General features: G+C 33.8%; 1 protein-coding gene across 6 annotated transcripts in view; it reads left to right on the forward strand.

Annotated features, from left to right (window-relative positions):
- Window positions 1–15,779, forward strand: part of AP3B1 (adaptor related protein complex 3 subunit beta 1) — a 257,305-nt gene that overhangs the window by 147,726 nt on the left and 93,800 nt on the right. For all 6 annotated transcript variants that reach the window (XR_013445739.1, XR_013445738.1, XM_078067161.1 and 3 more), the window contains exons 16-19: window positions 4,258–4,444; window positions 5,408–5,538; window positions 10,832–10,940; window positions 13,666–13,828. Coding sequence is in view for 4 of the 6 variants with exons in the window: in XM_078067161.1 (XP_077923287.1) it covers window positions 4,258–4,444; window positions 5,408–5,538; window positions 10,832–10,940; window positions 13,666–13,828 (590 nt within the window). In the remaining 2 variants the exon portion in view is untranslated. The remainder of the gene's footprint in view (window positions 1–4,257; window positions 4,445–5,407; window positions 5,539–10,831; window positions 10,941–13,665; window positions 13,829–15,779) is intronic.

A 15,779-nucleotide genomic window follows, 5' to 3' on the forward strand; every position in this document is an offset into this window, starting at 1 on the left:
GAGCAGCATTCAGAATGTGTGCTGGTAAAATGAAGTGTGCCCTGACAGGGCTAGTAGGAAAAAACTAAATCCTTCCTTTTCTCAATGGTGGTGAGATAAGTGTTGGTGTTTCATCTGCTGGCACCTTGTACCAGGAGGTTGTGCTATGGCCTGTGCAAAGCATGAAGCTCCCAAGCTGTCAGTGGATGGAGTCAAAGGAAGACCTGGGAAGTTTGGGGTTGGTTGTAGATGAAATACGTGCAGGAGACAGTCCTGCCATAGATCATTAGGGAGTGGTCAGTTCTTTCGTTATTTATTGTGCAGTGTAAATCTAAAGCCTATTTATATTATTATTTGGTAGTTCTTCCTTTATCTTGTTATAAACCCAGCAGCAATCAGTTCTTAAAAATCGAAGTGTGTACTTAATGAAGTACTGAATTTCTTTCTTGGTACTTAATATGCACAAAATGTTTATCAGTATTTACCATCCACTATGAGAGCTGCAGTGATATCACTGACCACACAACCACCAAAAGATAAAATGTATTTGCTAAAAAAAGCATCAGCATCTATTTAAAAAGCCTAAGAGTTATTTTAAGAAGATTGTGTCTCAAGATCACAATTAAATATATACAGGTACAGAAGATGTTTACATGTCTCTCTGTGATACAAGATCTCATTTAGATAATTTTTTAAAAATTAATTTTCTTCATTTTATATTCCAAGTTCTCTTTTGCACATATGAAAAATGAAGCAGTAACTGTTAATATATTGGCTCCATTAGCAGAAAAAGGATCTGAACAATGCTAGTTTTCAAATAAAAAATCAATTAATTCCAATAATAGGTTGACTTTTTTCACTCAAAGCTTTTATATGTTTTTTCTATCAGTGCTATAAATGGAATCAAAGCAAAGCTTTTGAAAGTTTATTCTTTCAGAAGTGCTGTAAATGCTCTTGTAAATTTAAAAGGTCAACATGGAAGATAAAATTACTTGGTTTTGCTAAAAATGTTGTCATGGTAAAATCAATTTCTTATTAAATTAAGAAAACTATGAAAGAGAAGCATTTTGAGAATTAGTTGTGCACGCAAACCGTCTCTGTTCTGTCTACTGAAATAAAACTGTAATGGCCAAATATACTGATATTTGATATAAGTAGTTTAATTGAACTACAGAATTCTTGTCATGAAGCTAATACTGAAAAAAATACTTAAGCATGACAACATACACTCTTGTACACAACATTTTTGCTGCATGTTACCACATGGATCCTAGAAACATGATTTTGTGAAAAACTGCTTTGTAAATTAACCTAAGTGTCCTATGTTGGCTTTTTTTTTTTTTTTTTTTTTTTTTTACCAGGGGAGGGGATGGGAGTAAGCAGAACTTCTCTTTGTTAGATTTTGATTCAGAATCAGTTGGAAATCTTTAAAGTGTTTACCAAATTGAGTGCCAAAAACCTTCGACTTTTGAAAATTTTAGCAAATGGCAATTCTTGGAAACAAATCTTGCAAGCAAGGAGTTATTGAAATTTATCCCTTCAAGTTAAGTGTTAAGACCTCAAGATTTATTTTTGAAGTTCTGTCATTTGCAGTATCTCAACTAATATAAAGACTTTTTTGATGGAGCTCCTATTTTGTATTGGAGTGAAATGAAATTGAGAAGGTAATTGATTTTGCATTTTCTAAATTTGGTGAAATATTTTAAAAAATATAAATAGAGAATGACTTAAAGTTTCATCTCATAAAAATAATTATCAAAAAAAAAGACTGGAGGGGTAAAAGTTAAGTATCTAGGCTTGATATTTTTACAGATATCAGCATGAAAGAAAGCATGATGAGAATATCGTTCTCTCAACAGGATTTTCTTTATGCTTACCAGATTGTTTAATACTGTAAAGAGGGTGTTTTCTTCATTAAAAATATTATGGTCTATAGAAAGGAGTAAGTTGAAAATGTCAAGAATTTCATAATTATTGATCATAAATTCAGTTTTGAAAAGGATTGTGGGTAGTCTTATTTTTTAAAAAAATTTCAAGATAAGACCATATTAAAATATGTTCTTCAGGGGTGCCTGGGTGGCTCAGTTGTTAAGCGTCTGCCTTCGGCTCGGGTTATGATCCCGGGGTCCTGGGATCGAGCCCCGCATTGGGCTCCCTGCTCGGCCGGAGGCCTGCTTCTCCCTTTCCCATTGCCCCTGCTTGTGTTCCCTCTTTGGCTGCCTCTCTCTGTCAAATTAAAAAAAATAAAAAAATTTAAAAAATTAAATAAAATATGTTCTTCAGAGAAATATCAATGACTTAGTACTAGAGGTAGCTACTCCTAAGAAACTGATTAAAGTATATGAATGTATGGTGAATCATTATTCGCTTATACTTTTAATGCATCATTATACATAGATAGGTTTTTATCTTTTAGAAAGAATTTTCATTTTGAAAATGGGTGTTTAATAGAACTATTTTTATAAGCCCACCAATATGATCAAACAAGTTTTACAGTCAATAAATGCATACTTTAAAAATTACAAAATTTTAATTGCTTAAAATTCCCTAACTCTCGACAGTGTCTGTTAATATATTGAAATAGTTTAATTTCCTAAAAATTAATTTTGGGGATCAGAAATAGAAGCTATATCACTCCACTAGCTCAAAAAAAAAAAATCATTTAGTCACTATATCGTACACCTGTAATTAATATAACACTGTATGTTAACTATACTGGAATTAAAATTTTTAGGAAATCATTGTAATGAACAGACTTATTTTATTTCTCTGATTTATTTTAATTTCATCTTCTAAATCACCACACTCAGATGGACTTCAGAATTACGCTGGTTGTAAATTCTCACTGTGCATTTGAGAAAACTGGTGGTTAGTATATTTCCCAGGCTGTCTCAGAAAGCTAATAACCTAGTCCAGGACACCACACTTTGTTTTGAGCTGCATTCCTCATTTGGTGAATATTTTGTTAATTGTCTTTAAAAATGAATCATAGAATTTTTCTTATCTGTAGTTGAACCAACATGGTCTAGTAATTAGAGAATAGCAATTATTGGTAACCAAATTCACAATAGCTCTATTAACATTTTTCCCTTGTATTTTTATGGTTCTACTTTATTGGAACTAGGTTAATGCTTTATAAATACATTGTTACTGCAAGAAGGTTGCTTTCTATCCAAATCAATTATCTTAACCAATTATTACTGTAAGAGAGTTTACCACACCATTTGTGTACTTTGACTTACTGTTCTAGAATTGTCTTTAGCTCTGCCTGACTTGATTGATTTTATTTTGTGTCTGTTTCTAATGTCTATAAATTGTTCTAATATAGATGTTTATTTTTTCCATGTATTACGAATCCTATTTAATTTATAGCTACAATTGTATTTGTGTAACCTAAATTAAAGCTATGCTTTTTCAGTAAAATAACTGGAGTTTAAAATAACTATTTTGATAACATTTCGATTTTGGTTTAATTACTATTAAAATTATCTCAATATATGTTAATGTAGTACATTCAAAAATTGACTTTGGAAATCTTATTACAGTGTAAAAGCTACTGTAATAAGTTGCTGCCTTACATAAATAAATAAATGACCAATATTACTAGAGGCTATAAGCAGCATGGGAAGAAAAAATGGAAGGAGTCTTTTATCCTGGTTTTTAGAGGGCATCAGCAGCTTGCTTTTATGAAAAAGTAACAGCTAAATGCACTGCAAATAATTTGCAGTAATCCAGTTCAGTGATTCATGTGTCTGCTTTAATGGGTCATAATTCAGGGTAAAGTAACTGAGTGCAGTCAGAGTGCAGACACTGCTTATGCCAGGGACAGTATCTCTTCATAAAACACATCTCGGGAGAAGCAGTTTGCCAGCCCCCTAATACTCTCTGATGTTTTGATGTCCTGCATATTTTTCCGATTAAGTTTTGAGTGCCATGTTTTTAGTTGTATTTCCACATTCATTATTCTCACGTAGACCCTTCAGCGGGTTTGCCATATATGATTATTTTTTTAATGATGCCTTTCTTTCCACTTCAGCAGTTTAATAATCTAGCACATGGCTGCTTCTCAGTACTCAGCATTCACCTCCCCAATACTGAAGAGGACATGTGCTTTGGCTTCAGAATTCCATTTGCAGCGTTAGAAATGCATATTCCCTACGGAACAACATTTGTTTGACATAACCATTCATTTTTATTACCTCTTTAAATATGTTTATCCAGAGTTATCAATAATCATAAATAACTGTATTCTCATCTTGTTCTGTTTTTTTCCAACAGACAAAATTGCTTACCCAGTACATATTAAATCTCGGCAAGTATGATCAAAACTATGACATCAGAGACCGTACAAGATTTATTAGGCAGCTTATTGTTCCGAATGAGAAGAGTGGAGCTTTAAGTAAATATGCCAAAAAAATATTCCTAGCACAAAAACCTGCACCACTGCTTGAATCTCCTTTTAAAGGTATTATCAGAATACAGCTGCAAAATATATTACCTAAAAAGTTATGACAATGTTCCCCATTTCTAATATGTTTAAAATTTATCTGTTAAAAAATGTAAATGATTAACCTGTATAATTGTATAAAAACAGTATGCTTTCTACTCACTTACCTGTTCTCCAGAGCAACCTTTCTATTAAAGTTTATATTTTTATATACCTTATTTACCTAAATAATTTCATTCTTCTGATTTTATTTTTATTCTTACTAAACAGTTTAGATTACTTAGAATAATAGATTAAAGCTGTGTTGCTCTAATATACATTGACTTCATTTCTATTTTAAATAGCTTTATTTAATAAGGTATCTAATTTTTACCTTAATAGTGAGTTTTTACTAATTAAATATTCTATGTATACTAACAAAACTTTTCTAGGAAGAATTATTTCATAAAAATATCCCTTTAAATTTGTTTTTCAAAGATGGAAGGTGACTTATTTTTCCCAGCTTTTTAGAAAGAGTAATTATTTTATCAATTTAACAAGTAGCCATTAAAATTAGGATCAAACAATTATATACCTTGGTTTTCATATTGTTTCTTATTTAATTGCTGGTGATAAAAAACAGTTCAGTTTTGTAGAAAAACTATTAAAATTCTGGATGTGTTTGTGCTAAGACATGTATATGGATTGTTTAACTGTGCTGTCATTCTTAATATTCACAGTAAAGTAATTTTTAGAGAAGCTACATTTCAGAGCAACACCTCTAAACACACTGACTGATTAGCTTTTTTATTGACCATTATGGGAGAGATTATTGTAATCTATGGACTGAAATCAGTTTTTTGACCTATGAAGAGCTTCCTAGTTTATATTTATTCCTTGACATTTGAGGTAATATGCCAATTACCTTGAGCTCTGATTAGTATTGTTCTCTGTTATATACAGCTCATATTGTTTATTTTATATTTTCCTCTCTTTTAATAGATAGGGATCATTTCCAGCTTGGCACTTTATCTCATACTCTCAACACTAAAGCTACCGGCTACCTGGAATTATCTAATTGGCCAGAGGTGGCGCCGGACCCATCAGTTCGAAACGTAGAAGTAATAGAGTTGGTAAGTTGACCTTTCTGAAATTAATTTTGTCAAGCAGTGGGAGATTCTAGAATAACTATTGTTTTATATAAAAGCTTTTTTGGGGGGTTGAAAATTGAAAATTGTTCTGGTATTTCTAAATGTAATGTGTTAGACCTATCTCGCTGTTATGGGAACTGAATATTGCAGTATTCCTATGTCATTGTACATGTACTGTTCCTTTTCTTCAAGGAAATAGAGAATTGAATTCTCTGCATCAGTGCCACCCACATTTTTGGTATTGCATTTTTAGTGGTGTAGATTCAATTTCTAAGGTATTTAGTGTCATTGGATTGAGCTTTTTCTACCTTGTTTAGAGATTCACAAGCTTCCTGTCAATATTTTTCTAAATAATTTTTGCTGTTCTCTTCCAGAAAAACCATACAAAGTGTTCTTCTGGATTTTCTGATGAACCTGTTTTAAGTGAAGTCTAACTATAAATAGGTTGCATTGTGTACGAAAAATGTCCTTAGACAAGGTCATAACTAACATGAATAATATGTTGCTTTCACATTTAAAAAAAAAAAGCTCTCTAAATAAATACTCTTTTCCTAGATCTTTAAAAAAAAAAAATGCCGGCTACTAAAATAAAAGAATGTTCTTTTCTAATATTTTTCTTTCCTATATGAACAAGAAAAGTAAAGAGAAGGGTCTTCTGATTGTCTTTAGAAATTGATTACGTGAAATATATCCAAAACTTTTTTTTTTTTCCCAAAACTTTTTAAAGTAGAATTAATAAAAAAGAACAATTAGGTATTACATTCTGGGTGCTTTTCTGATAGAAAAGATGTGTTGAACCAGGATTCAGATAACCAGAGTTCTTTACCGCTAATTCCTCTGGGAAAGTCAGTTAACTTCCTTGCCTATTAAATTTTCCATATAAAATGGAAGGAAATCTTTATTACTTTAAATAGAAGAGTTTCTATAATGGGCCTAGCCATATAATTTTGTCCTTTTGAGAAATGTGTTTCTCTTAACTACTCAAACTTGTCCTGGCTTTGAAGCATGGCCAGAAACAATAATAACTCTGATTGGCTCCATTTAGCAAACCCTGGTAGTGTACTTTGATAATGTTTTACACACATTATCTTGTTTAAGCTCATAATAATTGTAAATGATGGTTATTTTTATTCCCATTTTACAGATGAGGAAACCAGGGTTCAGAGAACTTAAGTAAAGTTGCCCAAGCTCAGTGGGTAAGTTAGTTAGTTAGTTAGTAAGTAATGGAACTGGGGTTCCAACCCAGTTCAGAATCCATTGTTCATGCTGTTACTTAACTGCATTTTATTATGTAACATGAGGAGAGGAAGCTTGAACTTGTTTGCAGATCTGTGCTATTCTTAGTACTTAGCACTGTCATTTTTATGTTGTGACAAATTATCTCTATTTAGAGGGGATTTAAAGAAATGTAAAATTTATTAAAACTAATTATATGTCCATTCCTCTTTGACACTGAGTTTGTTGTTTTCACTCTTAAAGTACTCTTCAAAGATTGGCTTATTTGTGCAACTTTGTGTCAGATGCTAGAATACAAAGAAATGTTCTTTGTTATGATTCTTTCCATAGATTTAATCTCTCTCCTAATTTCTTACTATGCCTGCTCATTGTTTTTATGGTCCTGTCCTTTTCCATTATTGGGTACTTGATATTTTGGGCCGCATACAAACATCCTTTTATCCTCCCCCTACTTCTACCCTGTCCTTCCTCCTTGCTGCCCCATTCCACCAAAAAATAAATAAATAAAAATAAAAATAGTTTATCTTCCCAGAAATTGATAGCAATGCTATGCAATTTAATTTGGTTTCAGCAGTATCCTTGTATTGGCTGATGGATTGGTTGGTTGGCTGTCTTCTTCCATTGTCTTGTGCTCTTCTAAGCATAACTACCTTATAGGGACAGTGCTTAGATAACCTATTTTCTTATGTTCATTTCACCTATCCAGTTCAGCAGAGACAAATTGATTTCTTTTTCATTTTGCTGACTGCATTCTAGAAATTAATAATTGGTAACTTATTATGGAGAATAATTAAAACTGATGGAACCTGGTTGAAGAAAACTGTCACTATCCATTGATACTATACAAAAACAGTTTTAATCTACTGGTTTCTAGACATTGTGGCTTAAAATTATACTGTAAGAGACATAATTAAGTATGAAAATAATATAGTTTTAATATCAAATGCAGCTGCAACAGTGTAGAAAGTAGTGTTCCTTACAGTCTTTCTTGCCTCTCATTCTACCACCCCTTCTGCAAAATCACATCAATGTATTTCATGCATATAATACACTGTTTTCCTAGTTTTACCATAAAGTGATATAGGGTCGCATCTCATTATTATGAAATATAACCTTAGTTAAGAAAAATGCCTAGGTTTAGGTAAACTGATAGGGAACCTAGTTAGATTGACAGTAGAAGTCACTTAGGATTGCACACTACCACTTCCAGGATATTGGATGTAACTTATATTTTTATATTATGATACCAATAAGTTTTGAAGATCCTTTAGAATTTTTTTGCCTAGGTCTAGAAAATCCTGCCCCTTTAGAGAAAGCCTGTCTTTTGCATATGAAATGTATTTGCTTTTATAAACACATCTTTTGACATTTTATTCCTCTCAGGACCTTTCAAATTAGTCCTTCACTATTCTTTTCCTCTTCTCTTTCTCTGTTATTTCTTTTGCTTAGAAAGATAGAACTATCATAGTCATAAAGGACTATAAAAAAAGTTAAAATGTTTTTATTGTTTAAAACCTAAAACTCAATGAATAAAGAGTTCATGGCCATGTCAAGATAATTTGCCCCTTTGAGCGTAGAAGCCTAGTTTTCCTTGTTGATTTGGCCTTACCCTGAAAGCCATCTAATTAAGTAATTTTTTTTCCATACATTGATCTGGCACACTTTTTACCAGGCTTCAGAGAAATATGTTTGTTTTAAGGATTTAAGAAAAAATAGGAACTGCGATGTTTACTAAATATAGGAGAACTTTGTTTAGAGAACAGTATCTTTATTCATATTTGGAAGACAGAGCATTTTTTTTTTTAAGATTTTATTTATTTATTTGACAGAGAGAGACACAGGGAGAGAGGGAACACAAGCAGGGGGAGTGGGAGAGGGAGAAGCAGGCTTCCCACAGAGCAGGGAGCCCTATGGAGGGCTCGATCCCAGGACCCTGGGATCATGACCTGAGCCGAAGGCAGACGCTTAACGACTGAGCCACCCAGGCGCCCCAAGACAGATCATTTTAAATATATATAAAAAGCAGTACTGCTGACCTTATATATCTTATTCAAATATATTCAAGGAATTTTTACTCATTATTATTGTCCATATAGTAATTTTCCAAATTACTGAAGCTTATCTTTTTAAGCAACATACCTTAAGCCCTAAAGCCCTCTAGATCAGGGCTTTGCAACCCTAGCTGCATATTATAATCACATGGAGATCTTCAGAACAAACCTATATGAGACTTGCAGCAAACCATTTAAATCCGAATCTTAGGAGGTAAATGCCAGGTATTAGCTTTTCAGTATATTTTTTGTTTGTATTAGTATTTTAAAAAATATTCTCTGGTGATTGTAATGTGCATCCACTGTTGAGAACCGTTCTTAAGCCCCTGTCATATATTCTAGCAGACTGGCACATAGTAGAAACTCAATTGAAAGTTTGATAAATAGGGGCGCCTGGGTGGCTCAGTCGTTAAGCGTCTGCCTTCGGCTCAGGTCGTGATCCCAGGGTCCTGGGATCGAGCCCCGCATCGGGCTCCCTGCTCGGCGGGAAGCCTGCTTCTCCCTCTCCCACTCCCCCTGCTTGTGTTCCCCTCTCTCACTGTGTCTCTCTCTGTCAAATAAATAAATAAAATCTTTAAAAAAAAAAAAAAAAAAAAAAAAAAAAAAGAAAGTTTGATAAATAAATGAGTCTTAATTATTTTTGACCTCTTAAAAAATACAGATTTCTCTACCCTTTAACAGAGAGTATATGAAAGATGATTTAATTTTTTCTTGATAAATTAAGGTCACAATTATGAAAACAATTTATTTTACTTTAATACACTGTATTAGTCTTTAAGGAGCTATTCACACAACTAATCATTGTTGCGCCAGACACTTTTGAGATATATCAGTGTACAAAGTATTCAAATATCCCTGCTCTCCAGAAGCTTCTAGCAGGGATAGACTGACAATAAAAATAAATACGTAAATTGTACAGTATGTTGGAAAGTAGTAAGTGCTGTGATGACAAAAAGATAAAAGAATAGAGCAAAGTAAGATCAGAAGTGCCAGGTATGGGAGGCTGGAATTTTAAACAGGGTCCTCTCTGAGGTGACTTTTGTGCAGAGACTTGAAGGAAGTGAGGGAGTGAGCCATACAGCTATCTGGGGGAGAGCACTGGAAGGGCAGCAGTGGGGGAAGGCCCTGCAGGGGAGCTTGCCTGAGGTGTGTGAAGGAACAGTTAGGAGGGGCTTGTGCGGATTGCACCAGAGGAAGAACAGTAGCAGGAGGTCTGAAAGGCAGGGGGCAAGGCCTGGTCTGGTAGGGTGAGCAGATTATTGTAAGGACTAGCTTTTTCTGAGTGAAGTGGGAAGCTGTGGCAAGCTTTCAGAACCAGGAGAGACTTGATCAGACTTCAGTTTTAATTCAGTCATTTTAGCTGCTGTGTTGAGCAAACTTGGAGTTGGGGATTGGGGGATAAGAATAGAAGCAAAATAAGCAGTTGCAGTAATCTGAGCAAGATGGCTCTGACCAGTGGTAAAGGACCAAGGTGGCTCATAGCTTTTTTTGTGGATTAGATGTTTAGAATATGAAGGAAAGAGAGAAGTCAAAGATTACCCCAGGGTTTGGGCCCTTGAAATGGTTAGGGTTGATTGCCTATACTTTTTTCAGGGTTGTTTTGTTGTTTTTTTTTTAAACCTCAGTATTTAGCTATGATCTTGCATTTCTTGTTGCTGTTATTGTGTCTGCCTTCATCTCTTCTAGGGCACATTACTTTAGTTCATATCTCCTGCAGACCAGCAAATACAAAAGTGTTTAAAAGTATATGTAAAATAAGGTTGTTGATTTAACAGAATGTGGTCTGAGTGAGATTTGAGTTCCTCTGTTTAGGAGTAAAGGGGAATCAGCTTTAATGCCAGATCTTCTAACAGTTGCCTTCTCTTTTGAGACCTGCAGCGTTCTTCTGGATTCACATTGTATTCTGAATGATGCCAGAAAACTGAATCCCTTAATGAGAATTCATTTGTATTTACAGCTTTGCTTTTTTTTTTTTTTTTTATAAACAGGCAAAAGAATGGACTCCAGCAGGAAAAGCAAAGAAAGAGAATCCTGCTAAGAAATTTTATTCTGAATCTGAGGAGGAAGAGGACTCTTCTGATAGCAGCAGTGATAGTGGTGGGGTTTATAATTCACTGAAAAAACTTTGTTCACTACAGTTTATATGCTGTGCCTCCAACAAAACAATAAGGCCTAGTATATAATATTCAACTAGTGGGTCTATACTATTATGATAATGCCTTTCATTTACATATCATTGTATAGTTTTCAAAGTAATTTCTAATCCTTTCTCATTTGACTTTGCCTCTTGAACACCTAGCTGGGAAATTAGAGTTGAAACAGAAACTCATGCTTTTCTGAATTCTAACTCACCCTGCCTGTTATATTCATAGCGTATTGAAAAACATGATTTTATATTTGAGAAGCCTTTAATGGGACCTTTAAAAGTAACTCTCTTCTGTAAAAATGTAAAGTTTATTTTAAACATTGAGCAATCTGTTCTTTATCCATTTTATACTTTTATTTCTACATCAACCTGTATAGAGTAAAGCTAAAATTAATAAATCTCTTGTGTATTATGAAGAATCAAAGAGCTAAAACAATTAGGACAACCATATACAGTGAAAAGAATGCTAAATTGGAAGGATTTAGAATTGCTGCATTTAGGTATGCCAACTGAATAAGGTACTTACCTTTCTCTGTTTCTGTTAAATGAAGAGGTAAAGTTAGATGGTTTTAAGGCCCTTCAGTACTAAAATTCTGTGAGCAATTTGCATAATGAAAAATATATTGGAGTTACTTTCCAACACTCTTTTAACAGTTAACCTAAGAGACCTATCTGACCCAAGATCAAATGACATCTTTTTCTTCTATAACCTTTTTTCCCTGGAGAAACCAGAGCTCTTCACTATCACTTGGTCATGTATTACCTTACTCTAAGATAATTCATTCACTTTTTCCTCAGTTTCCCCATCAAAATCTTTGTTTCCTGTATCTGATAAATTAATCTGTGATGCATCACATTCTGAAATGATAAGTTGAAAATGGAGAATATACTTCAGTGTAGAGTGTTAATACTAAAAAATAGGAGATTTCAGGAATGATGTAGATCGTTAAGAAAGATCTGTTGTATAGTTAAAAGTGTACCGTATGGATATTTGTCTACATCCCCTTTATTCATAAGCTCATGCCTGTTCATAGGCTAACTTTTTAAAATACATATTTGAAATGTTTATTAAGACTTTTCATGGGTTGATCTGAGCATGGGGCTGAAGTTCCACTCTAGCTACTGGAGGAAAAAGCTAACTTTTCTCCTTAGAAATTATGAGAGTATTTTCCCAGTCAGTAAGTCTTCTAGAGGATAAACAGATGTCATCAAAGATTTTACTAACTTTGACATAAAATTAATGCTGAATAAAAACTTACTCACTTAAAAAAAAAAGGTTGGGGGGAGGGATTTTACTAACTTGAAAATTTAAGTAGTGGTTCCTGAAGTGAACTGGACCAAGACTCATGTTGAACTCCCATGTAATTAACATGAGAGAGTAACTTAGATGCTATAATTTTTTTTCCTTATTTATGGGATAAGTCACTTATCTAAGTAAATATATACATGTGCACAACTTTCTTTCATATCACAACAAATTTAAAATATCCTATTCAGCAGTTTTACAAAATTTGAGTAAGGTAAATTTTGCCCTTTGTAGAAGCTGATAGTAATGAATGCCTTACCATGTGGCAGGCACTGTTGTGTCCTAATCACCTTTACATGTTTCAAATCCTTTAATCTTCACAACAGTTCTCTAAAGTAGCTAGTATTATTATCATCTTTGCTGGAAAGGAAACGAAGACCCAGAGAGATTGAATAACTTGCTCAGTCTTACAACTCATAAGTGACAGAGCTAGGATTTGAACCCAGACATTCCTGTTTGAAAACCCATGCTTCTAACCGCTACATGCTATTCCAAAAGAAGATAGGTAATCCTCGCTTTTCACTGTGTGATACATAAATCAATCCTCATAAAGTAGATATTACTTACTATTATATGTTCCTGGCTAAGGGCACTTCATCAGATAGATAATAGATGGGGGCAACAGTTTGTCCTCTTATTTAGGCTAGTGCTTTGCACCTATAATCATTTCAAATAGAAAAAAATTATGCTTCATGTTTAAAATACACATAAATAAACTATATCACTTCTGGGAAAAGTCCTAGTATACCATAATTTATACATAAAGCATTTAAATGTATAGCTCCACAGTATAATTTTATGATCTCTTTGACCTGTGGAAAACTCCTACACTAGCTAAAATAAGTTAGTAATTTTTAATTAGGAATTTTGCTTTTTGCTTTTGAATTGAGAAATTTTTACAGATGATTCAAATGGTTCATTCCCATCTCAAAATGTATACCTAAGAAGATTCAACTCTTGCCTTCTCTCAATAAAATTTATCACTATCAGAAGAATTAAAAATTATTTCTTCATCCTTATATCATTCCTTAAAAAAAAGAAGTTTTTGCCATAACTAGATACTTAAGGATTTGAAAAGCAAGATTCTTTCAAATTTGGTTGACTTGGTTCATCTTTTCTTTGCTTTTCCCTACTCACTATCAGAGTATGTTCTCTGTCTTTTGGAGCTCCCCACACTCACACTGCTGCAGGAATGAGGAGGTGGGGGCACTGAATGACAAGAGTGTGGAAATGGAGTGTTGAACAAGTGGGGTCCAGTAAACTAAAATTCAGCATCTGGTTTCATTTCTGATGAATATTGACAGTTACTTGGGTCCTTATGTCTAATTAAATGGCTATAAATCAAGGAGCATCTGGTTATATTTTTTCAGAGAGTGAATCTGAAAGTGCAAGTGGAGAACAAGAGGAGGAGGGAGACAGTCGTGAGGACAGCAGTGAGGACACCTCCAGTGAGCATAGGAGTGACAGTGAAAGTGCGTCAGAAGTAGGAGACAAAAGAACAGCCAAGAGGAACTCCAAAAGCAAAGGGAAAAGGTAATATTTTGTCAGAATTTCCTTCAAAAAATATTCTGTGGTGTTTTCCTCCAGGATACCATTTCCCTTTAATTCATAAAGTGAGTGAGAAAAGAAGTGTATTTTTTCCCAGATATTGAATCTTGTAAAATTAGTTAGAATACTAGTTCACATTATTTATTCTACTACTTATGATACTTAGTTTTCGTTTTGAACTTGAACAAATCTTGGGGTTACATTTTGAAGATTGGTATAACCTTGGAAGGCTGAGTTAAGTGATCAAGAAGTAGGTATGAAACACTTAATTACCTTCTGTAGCAATTTTGCTGAGGACTAAAATTAAATCCTTCAACACTTTGCCATCATGTAACTAAGACAATTGATTTTTCTAAATAATGTTATAGTAAAAAGATTATGATCCAAATATTAGAGTCAAGGGCTGTGAAGGAAGACGGTCATAAGATATTTAAGTGTTAGCACTTTTTAAGATCTCCCATTATCAACATTATCATGTATTAAAGTGTCATTAAAATTTTGAGTAATTGGGGCTAATACCTTGGATTGTATGAGTCTGTTTTCCCCATTGCTGTCAGCGAGTGGCCTCTGCAGACATGATGGCCCTTTTCCTGGGAGCCTGCTGCCCGCTCACTTGATGAGCTTGCAGCCCAGCTCAGTCGTGGCTGACAGCACTGATTGGGGCGCAGTACGCTCTCTGCTCCTTTTATTACAGACAGTAATTAAAGCAGCTCGCCCTGCCACTTCCATAACAAACACAGCATAATGCCCTAATTATGACTTTATTAATTTAAGTCAGGATTTAATGATTTTAAAAGTGATTTATATTGTTTTTCCTGTTCAGAACAAATGAAATCTGTAGGTTAAATTAATACAGGCTTTTCATCATTGCAAAGTTAAAAAGCTAGTTACCAGTAAATTCTTTTCATTAGATTAACATCTGAAACTCTAAGCAGTAAGGTAAACAGTAATTACCCATCAAAATTGAGTGCTGCATAACAAAATAACACTTTTACCTTTAAAATCTTATCTTAAAAGCTGTAAGTTAAATGTATGCAGAATCATTCACTTGTTGCAGCAAAGGATTTACTTGGTTTGTAATATCCTTTCCTTTGAGAGAAATTTTGTACTTCTGGTTTAATATCAGAATATCTGTGATTACATAGTTTATAAAAAGTGTCTTATTTCCAGGAAGGGAAAATTTTGTTCAGTGCACTCAGTATCTTTTCAGATAGCAAAAGTCAATATGCTAGAAATTTTTAATCGTGTATTTATATTAGTTTCATTGTGTGTTTTTTCCTTCAGAAATGGAGTTTTCTCTTTGCCTATGTTTTAATTTAAAAGAATTGTTTATTATACCAAAGGGAATCTTGGATACATTGAAAACCTTATATTTTTAAGTACATGTTTTAACCATTGAGTTGGGGATAATAAATTGCCATTCTTTGCTTCGGGGAAAAAAACAACATATTTTTTAGTCATCGAATATAATTACATGTGCTCTGAGATGTTACCATGACTTCATTTTTAATAAACAGCAATCGTATTTCCTCCACAAAAATCAATTCTAGGAAATATCGATTCTTCCCTTGTCTCACCACTCTCTCTCTCCCCCTGTGTTTTTCTGCCTGTCTCTCAGAATTTTTTTTGAACTTTGCTAGTTTAGCTATATGATAAGTTTTATTAAAAGCTTTTATTTTTGGGGCGCCTGGGTGGCTCAGTCGTTAAGCGTCTGCCTTCGGCTCAGGTCATGATCCCAGGGTCCTGGGATCGAGCCCCGCATCGGGCTCCCTGCTCAGTGGGAAGCCTGCTTCTCCCTCTCCCACTCCCCCTGCTTGTGTTCACTCTCTCACTGTGTCTCTCTCTGTCAAATAAATAAATAAAATCTTAAAAAAAAATAAAAGCTTTTATTTTTAAGTAATCTCTACAACCAATGTGGAGCTTGAACTTAGAACCC

This window comes from Halichoerus grypus, chromosome 2 (genome assembly GCF_964656455.1).
Source record: "Halichoerus grypus chromosome 2, mHalGry1.hap1.1, whole genome shotgun sequence".
NCBI lineage: Eukaryota > Metazoa > Chordata > Mammalia > Carnivora > Phocidae > Halichoerus > Halichoerus grypus.